The 15,839-nt window shown below is 41.0% G+C and overlaps 1 protein-coding gene across 2 annotated transcripts; it reads right to left on the reverse strand.

Annotated features, from left to right (window-relative positions):
* Positions 1-157: 157 nt before the first annotated feature.
* Positions 158-14,278, reverse strand: dnaja3a (DnaJ heat shock protein family (Hsp40) member A3a). Of its 2 annotated transcripts, XM_043711486.2 has the most exons (12): positions 14,074-14,278; positions 13,591-13,721; positions 12,516-12,599; positions 11,898-12,095; positions 8,330-8,482; positions 6,841-6,988; positions 6,059-6,123; positions 5,423-5,551; positions 4,937-5,052; positions 3,635-3,732; positions 1,028-1,153; positions 158-476 (listed from the first exon to the last, which is right to left on the reverse strand). In XM_043711486.2, the coding sequence occupies exons 1-11, from the start codon at positions 14,261-14,263 to the stop codon at positions 1,038-1,040; spliced, it is 1,428 nt and encodes a 475-aa protein (XP_043567421.1). In that variant the 5' UTR covers positions 14,264-14,278; the 3' UTR covers positions 158-476; positions 1,028-1,037. The 2 variants fall into 2 exon arrangements, with proteins under 2 accessions (XP_043567421.1, XP_043567422.1); XM_043711487.2 differs by lacking the exon at positions 1,028-1,153.
* Between the last annotated feature and the right edge of the window lie 1,561 nt (positions 14,279-15,839).

Below are 15,839 nucleotides of genomic sequence, written 5' to 3' on the forward strand. Positions count from 1 at the left end.
TAGTATATTTGCAAGGACACAAACACTCCAAGCAGTAAAAATAATCATGTAACCAACTGAAGAAAAGAAACAAATTCCTTCCAATTTTAAACAATCAAACTCCAGGAACTATTTGTAATTTCAAGACATACAACACTTAAATGGAATAAACACCTAATTTTCAGAACAAAAATTTTATAATCAATGTTTCAGACAACATATAACAGCTGTAATTAAATATGTACCTGTCACTATATTTACATGGCCATTGACACTGTACAGAATTAATCAGAACTACAAAATAAAATGTAAAGGCTTTCTTATTGGAAAATGAGTTTGTCTCTAGGTTCTTGCTGTTTCATTTCAAGGAGAAGGAATTCCTTCAACAGCTCTTGCCACTCCGACGGTGATGGCGTAAAACGTCCATCCTTCACAGTAGCACACCAGCCCACAATCTTGGTAGCCAGGCTGGGTTCAGTTTCCACTTGAGCGCTTTCCTGAAATTAGAATACAATCAGTAAAACTTTTAAGGCAGAATTCTCAGAGTTCAGACTTAACACAAAAGCAGATTGAATAATAGAACTCATGTCCCAGGAATACTGGTTCATACGTGGCAAGTGTGTTTACAGAAAGCCTTAAAAAAACCTCAAAAAAAGACAAATGCAATGCATCATGAGTAAGCATTCACAAATCTACCAATGTATTAGTAAGTCTTCCAAACTTGCTTGTTAAAGCTTGCAGCATTTGGAAACATCATTGGTAATATATATAATGATATGGTTTTCACTGTGGCCTGATACATTAAGAATCAGAAAGACTCAACCCATTCCACTCAAGACGCTTAGAACTTCCACCTGGTATCTATCTTGGGGGCTGCACTCATTTGTTAATCCTAGTTAGATAACAATCAGAATCTGCCACAGTACTGAGCAGAGAAGCAGGGTATCTATTCTCATATTCATATCAATGTTTTGCATTTAGGAACTACGCAAGGCAACAAAATAATTTGTTAGACAAATGGTGTATTGTCATAAAGAAGGTATCCTACCTCTGAAATGTCAGCTAAACATTCGCTTCAATTTAGAAAAGAATCCCTCTTTACTTTCCTCTGGATTTGCCTTGGGCGTGTCTGACTCTTTTCCTCTGGTCTCAGTGGTTCCCTGGGCTTTAGTGCCTGTAGATACAAACAGTGAAAGCCCAGGGTCAGAATATGAGGAAACAGACTACGCCAGCACATGTGTAATTAGCCGCATGCCATACATGCTTGATTTAGAGTTTAACTTGTGTCAGTGAATATGGTCAAATCAGGGATGATAGCAAAAAAACTAAAGTTACAAGTGTTTTATCTGAACGCACATAGCATTCATAACAGAACAGAATTAATTGTACAAAGATAAGTGGGATTGATCTTAAAGACATTTCCAAAATAGCATGGTGATTAAGGTTAGAAATAAATATTCTAGGGTACCTGATGTTTTGAAAATAGATACAGAAATGGGAGTACTAAAAAATTACAGAAGGACAATAGCGAGGAACAATGGTGGCTCAGAAGAGCAAACTACAGAATCCGTGTAGGTGGGGAGTAAGAAATAACTTCAGAAAATGCTGGTTAGTGTAGTTTACAGGCCCACTGTTACTATTGGACATAATTATATAAAAAGTCAATTAGTAGTTCAGAACTTGATCATTGCTGAAAATAGACATTTTGTCAAAGTTTTTAGTTTTCACTCATCAGGACATTTTGTAAATACCAAAGTAAATGGAAAACATTGATACTATATGAGAGGACAATGCTTATTGGTTGATAGATGAACTTGGTGTGCAAAGTAATGCACCGACAACCTAGGATTGTCAGTTAGATTTCCACAATAGCACATATGTACTGGAAACGACACATTATAGAACACAGAACCCTGTTCTTTATGAACAGACAGAACATGTGTGCAGACTGCACATTTTGACAAAAACAGTTACAGCCACTCTCTGGCTCATTTCAGGGAAATATCTTGACCAGAGTCAACCGGTTTAGCAAAGTTTGGCAGTTAAATGAAAGTCATTATTGACCGGTGCATTCTCCATGCCAACACCAGAATCTTTAAAACTGTGGGAGTTTTATCTTCATAGTGGACAAATGAAATTAAAAACAGTTTGATAACAGGGGTAAAGGGAGAAAAGGGAATGGGAAGAAAGAGAGAACAGGGCACTGAGTTGGATGATCAACCACGATCATATTGAATAGTAGAACAGGCTCAAAGCGCTGACAGAATACTCCTGCTCCTGTTTCTATGTTTCCATTAATAGCTTCCTCCTGTCTTGATGTTCTATCAGACATTTGTCAAGGTCAATCTCCTGAGGGGTAAAAGGGGCAGTTAGGGTTTCTTATAGTCTCTTCCTCAGAAGACACTTCCTCTGCCACCGTCTAAACAGACCAGCACAGCTCCCAAAGCACAAAAAGGATCTGCAAGATCCCCATCAAGCTCATCCTGCACAGCAGATTGTAAAGACTAAACAAATCTAATCTGAAGATAACCACAAAAGAAATTAATTAAAAGATATGCCTAGTCAGAGCAAACAGTAAAAGCCAGGAGAGAGAAATAAGATGAACCATCACAAAATATTCACTGAGATGATTCTTTCAAGATCAACTGAAAGATCATTCATCCCATATTATTTTCACCCAGGATTGTTGTGTGCAAATTGCCTGCTGCATTTTCTACAACAGTGGCTACACTTAAACTATTTTGTTATTTGTAAAGTACTTTGGAACATCCTGATAAAAAGTCCACCATAAGATTTTATATCACATGCCACTACAAACTTTTAATTTGTGTTCCAATTAGCGAGTTTGAGAAGATTTGTAGTCAGGTTGAGATTCTGGATGTAGGTTTGCTCGCTGGACTGGAAGGTTCATTTTCAACGTGTTCCAATCTTCGTGTGATATCTATTCCACTACCTCCCTGATTCATCACATCAGCTGGAGCATTGTGGGCAGTTCTAGAATCTACATTATAGGAGGGAATGCGATAGCACTGGAGAGAAGCAGAAGAGATTTACCAGGTTGTCTGGGCTGGATAATTTAAGTAATGAAGAGAAATTGGACAGATTGGGGTTTTCCATAGAACAGAGGAGATTGACAGGAGACCTGGATTGAGATGTACAAAATTATGAGGGGCACAGATAGGGTAGACAGGAAAAAAGGTTTTGCCCTTGATGGAGGGCAATGACTGTGGGCACAGATTTGACATAAGGGGCAGAAGGTTTACAGGAGCTAGGAAGAAAATAATTTCACCCAGAGGGTGGTGGAAATCTGGAACTCACTGCCTGTAAAGAGACAGAAACCCTCATAACAGTATTTAGATGAACATCTGTAATGCCAAGACATGCAAGGCTACGGGCCAAGTGCTGGAAAATAGGATTAGAATAATTAGGTGCTTTAGACTGGTGCAGACAACAATGAGTTGAAGGGCCTTTTCCTGTGCTATAGATCTCCATGACTCTAGCTGATCACACCTCCTGATTTCATTAAATTAGTTCTTTGGGCTAAGTTACAACTTTCTTGATTCCAAAGCAATTGTTCAACTTTGTGTTCGTAGGATTTGATTAGTTCAATTGTAATGGACATGTCTGCTGATGTAACCATTAATCTACTTCTCACCTGCAGCGGTATTAACTACTCCATTCACTGTGCCCTCCACGTCATTCTCCTCCTCTGCATAAGCCAGCATCAGGGAACTCTGTCTGGCCGTCAACCTCCTGCCAAAACATTAATTGTTATTCCTAATTCAGTGTTCTTAGCCAGGAAGAAACAGATCTTTCTATAGTCAAATTTCTAAACGGATGTTCACTTTCCAATCTCTTTAATCACAAGCAACCTGTATGAGCAAATGGATCAATTACAGCTACCATTTGGTCCAGAAATACAACCTATTCTACGGCAAAATAGTCAATCATTTGTCAAATACCATCATTATCATTCAAGTGAAGCCAACTGCTAGTTGCTTCTCAGGAGTCAAAGGATTGATAAAAATTTTATCTTCACAGATCCTGGTTATCACCCTGTGACTATTTCCAGTGTTATACTAAAAGAGCACGTCTCTATTCCTTAAAACACAGGCTTTTGAACACAACACTTACAAAATAGAAAAGAGTGCAAAAATTGAGCCATCTTAATTATCAATATAAAATAATGTCTTAGGAATGAAAAGGAAGTATAGCTACAGCCTGCCAATAACCTAATCACTTCTTGCAGCAGAAAATTTGAATGAATCCATAAGTTGATCTAAACAATATGAACATCATAATAAAGTACTTAAATCTTCAAAGGGTCAAATTTTGAATTACAAAATTAACAGAGAGACTGGATAACTTTTGTCATGACCTATACGGAATAGATCCCCCATCTTTTGAAGGGATGATAACTAAATTACGTGGTTGTGGATGATCTGTTCTACTGTCAGACTATCCCACAGTGTGACTCTGAACATCAATATTACTCTCCTCCTAATTAGAGATAAAATATTAGAATAGAATCCACCAGAATCCAGATAATGTGGAAACAGGCCATTTGTCCCAACAAATCCACATTGATTCTCTGAACAGCAAACAGCACCCCCATTGGAAACTTGCATTTCCCACAGCTAATAGACCTAACCTACACATCCCCAGATACTATGGCAATTCAGCATGGCCATTCCATCTAGCCTGCACATCTTTGGCCATGGGAGGAAACCAGAGCACCTGAAGGAAACCCATGCAAACACAGGGACAATGTTCAAACTCCACACAGACAGTGGCCCCAGGTGGAATCGAACCCAGTCCCCCTGACATTGAGGCAGCAGTACTAACCACTGAGCCACCATACTGCCCCTATTCTAACTGCGAGACAAAGGGTCAGTCAGAATAAATTCTTAGCTGATTACAAGTCCAACCTTTGTATGAAACGGATCCTATTACTCACTTTGGGATCTTCACCTTTATGTGGATATAGTGGTCTCCGTATCCATAACTGTTGACTTTTGGGATACCTTTACCAGCAAGTCGAATCGTCTCATCAACTTGAATCCCTGCTGGAATCTGTGGACAATGGGAACAGAAAACGGTTAAACAGCTACATTTACAAGCTGCCGCTACAGAGGTCAGAAGCTCTGAATGGGAGAGGAAATTATGAACTTAAATTATCACAGTCCAACTGGTAATGGGAAACAACTAGAATCACATGTTTTGTAATTTGAGTCGTCAGTTCTCCGATGTGGCCTCAACTCTGGGGAATTAAAGGTTAATCATTAGACCATTGCCGCAAGTAAAATGGGGAGGTCAAGTTCTGGGTAGAAAAGTGCTGATAGATGGGAAAGGTCTGGTGATGCAGTAGAAAGTTTGAAACTGCAGGAATAAATCCATTTAATGATTACCATTGACCTGCTGACGATAGCCCAGTGGCACTCACCGTGATGTTGATTGTTTCATGCAGTCCTACAGCCCGTGTTGTGCCCCCAAGAACTGCCTGGGCTATGGATATATACAGGTCAGAGTGAATGTCGGCTCCCTCCCTTCGAAAAGTTGAGCTCCTTTGGACCTAAATAATATTTAAAAGAATATTTTCAAGCAGAACAGAAGCAACCAGAAACTAAAATTCAACCCACAATGTCTCCCTCTTCCTGAGGGAAACTATAACTCTCTCTACCCTGTCTATCCTGAAAGGCAACTTGTGTAGTAGTGCCGATTACCTCTCAGGCCAAATGTGTTTAATGGGATTGATAACAATGTTACAAAACTTCCCCTCGCCCAAATAAAGAATGTGGGTCTATACCCTACTTTACACTGCATATCCCTGGATATGATGTCACCAATCGGGAAATTTAACATCATGACTCTCTCGAAAGTAGAAAGAATAGCCAAAGATGTAATTTTTTTCCCACTGCCAAAATGTGGCGCCACAAACAGAGAGCAAATCTTCTTGTGAGGTTTCTTTTTAAAAATGCCCAAGCTTAATCAATGCTATCAAGTCAATTTAACATATACACTTCCTAAAAACCCAGAGATGGATAACATCCTCCCCAGCATGTTTAGTCACATGACTTACCCTGAAGGTGATGAAGATCTCCTTGCGTCCCACTGGCATCCTTACAGTCTGTCCATCCTCCACACCTGTAATCATGCACACACTGCATTAGGTAAAACACAAGCAAAGCCATACTACACAGTATCCAAACTAAACCAACAGGCATAGATCATTCATTGTGATAGCTCCATGCACTTCTCATGCTCAGCTTCAACTCCTGTTTTGTGATGACATAAGTGACCATACCATTCCACTGAATTAGCTAGCTATCCTTCATCTCCTCCTGTTCATGGCAAACGAGGACAGAGTCTGGCTCAGCTGTAACACCTTCACTGTTAAACAGCCCAAGCAAGGCAAAAGAATGAGGAACAGGAGGCGGCCATAAAGCTCTGCAGATGTGCTCCACATTCAATCATGTCATGGCTGATCAAATGTTGACTCAATTTATCCACTTTTTCTCTAAGCTGTTTGACATCTCACCCAGCAAGTAATTTTAGAAAGGTTATATGGTAATAAGAGAATCTCACTGAACTACATCAGAGAGTTCAGGAACTTAGCAGAGTCAATCAGACATCACTGATGGAAAGGAAGTGGCCAAGATTGTGTTAAAAAGATACAAGTCCAATTCTACTGGTTCCAAACTTATAGTGCAGCATAAAACAATGACATTGTATTGTCAAAAGCTTGGAGCTTGGCTCAGCAGCATTCTTGCTCAGAGTAACAGACAACCTCTTGCGTGTAGCTCTTTCACTCAGCTATCATCTCTCTCCATAGCAGTAAACAACTTGGTGTCCTGCCCTTACCAGCTGGAACTGGTACCATCACTTTCCTCTTCTGTTTACTCTGCCCACTTCCTCGGCACACGATACAGGGTGTCGTCATAACAGATCCCCGCCCACCACAGCGCCGACACGTAGAACGCATCATGAACGGACCAGTGTTCAGAGTTTCCTGGAAGAGGAGAAACACAGATGAATGTGTTGGTGCCAAAAACACTATCACTATCCTGAAAGTCAAAACCAGAATACTTCATGGGAAGACACCAATAGTCTCACTGGGCTAGTAATCCAGAGGCCTAATCTAATGCTTTGGGGGTCATGGGTTTAAATCAACTAGGAGAAAGTGAGGACTGCAGAGGCTGGAGATCAGAGCTGAAAAATGTGGTGCTGGAAAAGCGCAGCAGGTCAGGCAGCATCCAAGGAGTAGGAGAATCGACGTTTCGGGCATAAGCCCTTCTTCATTCCTGAAGAAGGGCTTATGCCTGAAACATTCATTCTCCTGCTCCTTGAATGCTGTCTGATCTGCTGTGCTTTTCCAGCAACACATTTTTCAGGTCATGGGTTTAAACTCCACAATGAATTTACACTCCTGCAACCGCCAAAAATAAAATCTGGACTTGAAGTCTAGTCTCAATAAAAGTGACTTTGAAGGTCTTATTGACCGTTGCCAAAAACATATCTGCCTCATCGAAGTCTTTTTAGGAAGGAAATCTCCTGTCTAGACCTGGATTAGCCTACACATGACTCCAGACCCACAGTCATGTCATTAAGTCTTAAATGATATGGCAAGCCACTCAGTTCAAGGGTATCTAGGTATGGTCAACAGATGTTAGTCTTACCAGTGATGCCCACATGCCATGAAAGAATTTTATGGATCCATTGATCTTGATAACCTAATTGACTTCCAGTATCTAGACCTCACGAGGGGGAAGAAAGGAATGGTGCTTGTGAACATATGAAACACTGTGTGCACGCATGTGCATTGACTTCCCTCCTAAACAGTATAGCTTAAGGTAAAGATTATGTGCTCTTATTCAGGATTACCCCACTAGAAAAAACAAGTTTTGTCAAATCCACCAATGAAAACCATAACATTGTAAACACTTTGAACAGTTCATTCCTTAATCCTCTACACTCAATGGAATACAAGTTGTACAATCTGTCCTCATGATATAGTTTTCTAGGCCCTAGTATCATTACCACAATGTATCTAGCAGGAGAAAAAAAAAGAAGAACTCTCGTCCTTCTGCACTTTTCACAAGTGAGTTTGTGAAACGTACTGTACCTTGTATTCAAAAGAATACATGAAAAGGCCCATTTCTCTAAAGACATATACCATTGTCTCAGTACTGTACCCCAAATATTGAATTGTTGCATTTACATATGTTTATACAGAACCCAAACCGAAAAAAAATCAAATGCTCTGGGCAACCCCTGGAACTGAACCCCAGTAAAATACACTGCATTCAGGAGAGGAAAATGGAAAGTGGTCAGTGACAACATTTGTACTTACCATGCCACTTCCATTGCAATAGTGGCAGTGCTGGACTTTGGTTCCTGGTTCATTTCCCTTACCATCACATCTCTGGCATGTGTCCTCTAAATTCACCATAATCTCTTTGTTCACACCTTTTGCAGCCTGTGTGAAGGTCAGTTCCATGATATACTGCAGATGAATGGCAGATATTAGATAAAAATGTAGTGTCTAAGGGACAACGTTAAGCATCATTACTACATAAAGCCAAAGCTCAAAGACAATTCCTGAACTTGATAGTAAAATATGTAAATCTCATCCAAGCTTCAAGTTGAAACCAAAATTTTCTTTCATGGTGATTACAAAAGTATGTGTTTGGTATTGGTTTGATGGCTTTTCCTTCAAATCTAGTCATAACAGTCAGATGGTTTAAGAGCAGAATTACAAACTCAAACTTATTTGGAGAAGTGCTGTTTAAAATGAAACTCATCACAAATTTGAACTACAAATATCACCTGAGGGATTTATTGCTGGAATATGACAACAGGTTATTTTCAAATGTGTTTAAGAGTAAATAAATAGCACAGATTGCTCTGCTATGATGTGCGAGCCCTTAACATGAATTTGCTGTTATGCAATTGACAAATTGGGGACACTTTCTAAAGTGCAAACTTTTAAAACATCTGTTGGCTGTAATGCGATTACATTGCCAAAACTTTAAGCTATGTTTCTAAAGCATGATTTTTCTGTAATGCAGGATTGCACAATCATGGCATTATAGAATAACAACTTGTAGTGGTTATAGCTTGAAGGGATTTTTAAGGAATAGGTGGTGTTCAAATCTTGAATCCATACCATCATTAACAGCTTCCATACTTGTAAGACAGGCTATGCTTAATAGTGATCTGATCAAAACAATTTCTGATTTGCCCCAGAATGCTTTGGTTATCTATGGCCAACTCTTGGCTGCTGAACTGCCACTTGCCAAAATGTAATCAAAAGATGAAAGCATTCAGATTATCAGCATTGATCTGCTCACTGATAAGTTGATCATTCAGTGACCTGGTATAGTAAGCTGGTGAAGGCACATGTGTAGAGTACAAACTAACCCAGAAGATCCAAAATGGTTCTGAAGTATTTAAAGCTGAGAAACAGACAGATGTTTGGTTTCTCAAGAATTCAAGGACAATGGGAACGTTCTGAAAAAGTGGGGTGAAACACAATGTTAGTTATGACTAAAGAGGGGGGGGGGGGGGGGGGAGGGGTCAGGGGTCCACTTCTGTGCCTAGTCCTTCTTTCCTCAAATGAAGTGTAGAAATGCCCTTTTGGGGATTTGATTGGTAAAAAGGTATTGAAATGTTTGAACGGTCGTTGATTATACTGAATGGCAGGACAGTTTGACGAATTGAATGGCCTACTCCTGTCCCCATGCAAGGAACTGTCCATCTTCAGAGTAACAGTATCGCTTCTCGATATAAGTTTGCTCACTGAGCTGGAAGGTTCATTTTCAGACGTTTTGACAGCATGCTCGGTAACATCATCAGCGAGCCGCCGGTAACGGGCTGGTGTTATGTCCCGCTTTCTATTTTTGTGTTTAGTTGTCTTTGGGTGTTTGGTGATGTCATTTCTGGTTCTTTTTCTCAAAGGATGGTAGATGGAGTCCAAATCAACATGTTTGTCGATAGAGTTCCATGCTTCGAGGAATTCTCATGTGTGCCTCTGTTTGGCTTGTTCAAGGACGGATGCGTTGTCCCAGTCAAAGTGGTGCCCCTCTTTGTCTGTATGTAAGCATACGGGTAATAGTGGGTCATGTCTTTTTGTGGCTAGTTGATGTCCACCTATCCTGGTGGCTAGTTTTCTGCCTGTTTGTCCAATGTAGTGTGTTTGCTACAGTCCTTGCAAGGTATTTTGTAAATGACATTCGTTTGGCATGTTGCCTGTAGAGGATCTTTCAAGTTCATTAGCTGGTGCTCGTATGTTGATGGCTACCATGATGCCAAGAGGTCTGAGTAGTCTGGCAGTCGTTTCTGAGATGTCTTTGATGTAGGGCAGAGTGGTTAGGGTTTCTGGGCACGTTTTGTCTGCTTGTTTGGGTTTGTTGCTGAGAAATCAGCAGACTGTGTTTATTGGGTACCTGTTCTTCTTGAAAACACTTTATAGGTGAATTTCTTCTGCTCTTCATTGTTCCCTTGTGTTGCTGTGTGTGGTGGCTCATTGAAATAATGTTCTAATGCAGCTGCATTTGTGAGTGTTGGGATGATTGCTTCTGTAGCTCAGTATTTGGTCCATTGTGTTGTTTTCCTGTAGACGCTGGTTTGAAGTACCAACAGGTGGCAACAGACCCGATCCCAAACTAGAGAACCGAATCACAGCGTTACTCACAAAATTTAAGAAAGTAGACCTATGCCTCACCACACACTTTACTTTCAATAGCAAGACCTAGAAGCAAATCAACGGAACACCCATGGGATCTCCAATATCAGGGTTCCTAGCAGAAGCAGTAATGCAGAGAAGCGAACAAAGTTTTCCCAAACATCCAACCCAAACTTTGGATCCGCTACATGGATGACACCTTTGTCATCACTAAACAAACAAATTAGAGGAAACCTTCAAGACCATCAATAATATCCTTACTGGTATAAAATTCACTAAAGACCAGGAAAACACCAACAAACTGCCATTCCTAGATGTCACAGTAGAGCGAAGTCAGTGAGGAACTTCAAACCAGCATCTACAGGAAACGATACAGACAGATCAAATACTCAACTATAGAACAATCATCCCAACACCCACAAATGAAGCTGCATTAGAACATTATTTCAACGAGCCACCACGCACTGCAGCACCAAGGAACAATGAAGAGCAGGAGAAAATTGCCTATAAAATATTTTCAAGAATGGGTACCCAATAAACACAGTCCACCGATTTCTCAGCAACAAACCCAAACAAGCAGATAAAACGCACCCAGAAACCCTAGCCACTTTACCATACATCAAAGACACCTCTGCCAGATTACTCAGACCATGTGGCATTACGGTAGCCCACAAACCCACCAACACATTTAAACAGCTAATGAATTTAAAAGGCTCTATACAGACAACAAGCAAAATGAATGCCATTTACAAAATACCTTGCAAGGACTGTAACAAACACTACATTGGACAAACAGGCAGAAAACTAGCCACCAGGATACATGAACATCAACTAGCCACAAAACGACATGACCCACTATCACGAGTATCCTTACATACAGACAATGAAGGACACGCATGAGAATTCCTTGAAGCATGGCATTCCCACCGGAACTCTATCAATAAACACATCGATTTGGACCTCATCTACCAACCTCTGAGAAAAAGAATTGGAAATGACATTACCAAACACCCAAAGAAACCTAAACACAAATAGGAAAGCAGAACATAACAACAGCACTTTGCTGGAGGCTCACTGGTGATGTTACCTTGTATGGTGACAAAACATCTGAAAATGAACCTTCCAGGTCAGTGAGCAAACTCACACCCAGAACCTCAAGTTGACCTACAAATCTTTTCAAAACCCGGTAACAGTATCACTGTTCTCTGGATAACCAAACACTTAGTTTACTCACCTCCTGGTGCTGGTCAAAGACAGTGTTAAAATCTCGGAATCCAGAGCCAGTAAACTCCCCAAAGATGCGCCTGAAAAGCTCCTCTGGATCCACTGAAGGGCCTGAATGCCAGTATTGCTGACTCTTTGGCTCTCCTGCATCAAACCCAACTCTCCCATAAGTATCATACTGTTTCCTCTTCACTTCATCACTCAGTACCTGTAATGCACAACGAGCATTAATCAGAGCCAGAGACCAATTATTGACAAGTATCCTGAGGAATCCTGTATTATTGTTAGAGATCAGACACTGACTATTACACAATTTTCATGGTTCTTAGCTCAGTTATAATATTCCCACTGTGGTGTTCTCCTTCAGAAATTGCCTAACTATTCTAATTGTGCTGGTACCGACACACGAGTAGAATTCTGGACCCTTCTCTCGCAACTTCCAACTACACACACAATTCTCGAACCCTCCCTTCCCACATAACTCTACGAAGAGTGGAGATGCTGTAGCTGTGCTGACATCTGCTGTCCACCACGATTTGATCAGCCCAGACACTCTCCCCTCCAGCCCAGATAGATTACTGCATTGGCCCAATACTGTCAGGGGCTGTCATCAGACTACATTTGTTACCTCATATGCTTCTGCCACTTGGGAAAATTTCTCCTTTGCCTTTGGATCATCTTTGTTTGTATCTGGGTGGTATTTTTTTGCAAGCTGTGTATGCAAGAACACAAGATTTAATTCAAAGCTGCAAGTAGTTATAACTGATTCCAATCTTTCCCCTGCAAGATTTGCTAGGATTAAAATAGGTATGATTAAGACAGGTTTTCCAAAGTGATTCTTTTTCATGTTTTTGTTTAAAGTGTGCAGCAGACAGTGAGGGGTCTTGCGTTGCAGTGATTGTGCCCCTGTGGCTCAGAAGGTCCATATACAAGTGGGTGGCACAGTGGCTAGCACTGTTGCCTCATAGCACCAGGGACCCAGGTTTGATTCTCGCCTTGGGCGACTGTCTGTGTGGAGTTTGCACATTCTCCCTGTGTCTGCGTGGGTTTCCTCCGGATACTCCCGTTTCCTCCCACAGTCCAAGGATGTGCACGTTAGGTGAATTGGCCATATTAAGTTGCCCGTAGAGTTAGGTGCATTAGTCAGGGGTGAATATAGGGTAGGGTAGGGAAACAGGTCTGGGTGGGTTACTCTTCAGAGGGTCAGTGTGGACTTGTTAGGCCAAATGGCCTGTTTCCACATTGTAGGTAATCTAATCTAAGTCCTATCTGCCCCGGATAAAATGTTAAAACATATTTGAACAGGTTGATTAAAATATCTCCACCAGATAGTGACTTCTGCAGACATGGTATTTTTAAAGCATCTTAATTTATAAAAGGATTCAAATTTGACCCAGTAGATGCTGTCTAGATTAGAACAACCAACTAATGTCATTCAGATTCATAAGTCAAAATTGGCCACCTGGAATTCACAAAAGTGGACTAGCAAAATGAGTTCCCTGATGACAAAAAAGGGGTGGGGGCAAGACATGAAAATAAATTAAATTTGATTAAGATTCCAATTACACAGCTCAATTTGGTGAGCTGAAAAAATTATTCTGGTTGATGGCTTGGTGCAAGTTAAAAAAAAACCCACTAGTTACTTGAATAAATACAAGAACTTAACTTGTAAGTCTGGCTTACATGACATGCCCTTCTCATACCTGATAATAAGCCTTCTTTATCTCTCTTTGCGTTGAGTTGCGAGGGATCCCCAACACTTCGTAATAATCAGTTTTGGCTAAAGGAGAAGCTGTATGAAATGCAGCAACACCTAGAGAATGTGGTGAACAGCCTTGAGGCAAATGGAGGGGAAAACAACAATTAGGAAAAACACCCATAATCTTGCGCATAAAAAAAATAAGCCACTGTCTTCCTCACATCAAGGAATGACACCGTTTTCTCATCTGACTATTGGCAATAGCTACATCTAATGCTCATGCGACTCATCGCAGGAAATCTAAATCTTTCCTTACCAGACAATCTATCCCTAGTGGGATAAAACTAGGAGAATAGGCACTGCCCGAATTGTGGAGGGGAGACTGACCCCTTCCATGGGTCGTTTGGATTTCCTTTCTACCAGGGGGCGGGGGAGACCATGCAATAGTTACCAGGCCGATGCTAGCGGCCCTGCTCGCTTTCCTTACCGGGCAGCCGCAACCTCAGCTCCAGGCCGAACCTGAGACCCAGACCTCCAGCCGATAGCAACCCAGGGCCCAGCCCAAAGGCAGTTCGGAAACCCCGAGTGGCGAGTATCCGCACGGTACCAGGCCAGACTGCAGCCACTGGGTTCCAGGTCACCGACACCAAGCGCGAGCAACACCTTGCAGCCGCCATCTTAGCGCCTGCGCAGACCGACAACCCCTTTTCCGGTACTGCACATGCGCACAACTGGTCCCATGATCACATTGCGCCTGCGCAACAAGCCTAATTGCCTCGTTGCCTTAAGTTAGGTTCATGCACCGTCAGATCTGTCTTAGGCCTATGCTGCCATCCAGGAGAGTACTGCTGCAGAGGTCATTTTGTTTTGCTGAGACGTTAAGTTGAGGCTGTGTCTATCCTCTCAGCCCGATGAAAATGATTTAATTATACTATTCCGGTGCAAACAGGATGGACGAAATAGTCTCTACCATCATAGATTCTGTACTTATTCAGAGATTTAGATGGATACCTTAGGCTGATTTCTCGTGCATGTATTTATTATTTAAACGATTTCCCTTAAAAGAAAGCTGCTGCTGAATTTACTTGATCTAACTCATACTTTTTTATGTCTTAATATTTTCTTGGCATTTGTTGTCAAGATTATTTTGACTCCTACAAATCAAATTTTGTTTCGTCCCGTTTTATCATCGGGGAAGAATGAGGGTTTGGAGTTCCTCTTCAGCTAAGGCAAGACTTACAGTTTCAAAAATGAATTATTTCAAGTCATCTGTTCAGGAACATAACTGGAGAAAGTGGGATTTGAGTTCTAGCCCAAAGGTAGGGGCACTACCAATGAATCACATGCTCCAGATTTAATCCTTATAAGGATTGTTATAAATCTGGAGCTCCTGCTTGTAGAAACTTCAGCACTTTCTTGCATGGAATGAAGCTGGAAATGCTGCTCCAACATCTCTATAAAGGATTTTGGAAACTGTAGAGCCAGTGACCATACCAGACATTCTATAGGAGAGATTTCATTGTGTCTATAATTTTGCTTACCTACTTACTGCTATGAATACTTGCTGATAGGACCTGTAGTTGACAGCACCTAGATAGAAGATTTTATGGCTTTTAATGGTGGTCAAAGCTTTCTACAAGGAGCAACCGGTAGCTGGGAATTGGCAAAGACCTCTCCATTGTATAAATCTTACTTCAGAGTCAGAAAGTTAAAATTCTATTCCAGAAATCTTAACTCATAATCCAATGGAGCACTGAGTAAGTAAGTACTGTATTTGTCAAGGTAGCTCAAAGCACTTTGTAATAATATTCAGGCATTTTACTACATTTAATGGTGATATATAAACACAAATAATTGTTGATATAACATGAATAGATTTTTGCAGGCAAGATTTAAAACTATTTTGTAAATGGTTAAAAATCACACCACACCAGGTTATAGTTCCACAGGTTTATTTGGAAGCATTAGTTTTCGGAGCGCTGCTTCTTCATGAGGTGGTCATCACAACCACCCGATGAAGGAGCAGTGCTCAGAAAGCTGGTGCTTCCAAATAAACCTGTTGGACTATTACCTGGTGTTGTGTGATTTTTAACTTTATACACCCCAATCCAACACCAGCACCTCCAAATCTTGTAAATGAGTTGTACAGTGCTCTGTCTTTCCTGCTCCCACCAGTTGAGTCCCAGACTCTATCTGTGGGTGACATGGTGCCACAGTGGTTTAGCACTGCTGCCTTGGTGTGCTAGGGACCTG

This window comes from Chiloscyllium plagiosum, unplaced genomic scaffold, assembly GCF_037043375.1.
Source record: "Chiloscyllium plagiosum isolate Xiang-an unplaced genomic scaffold, Cpla_swu_hap1 HiC_scaffold_20, whole genome shotgun sequence".
Taxonomy (NCBI): Eukaryota; Metazoa; Chordata; class Chondrichthyes; order Orectolobiformes; family Hemiscylliidae; genus Chiloscyllium; species Chiloscyllium plagiosum.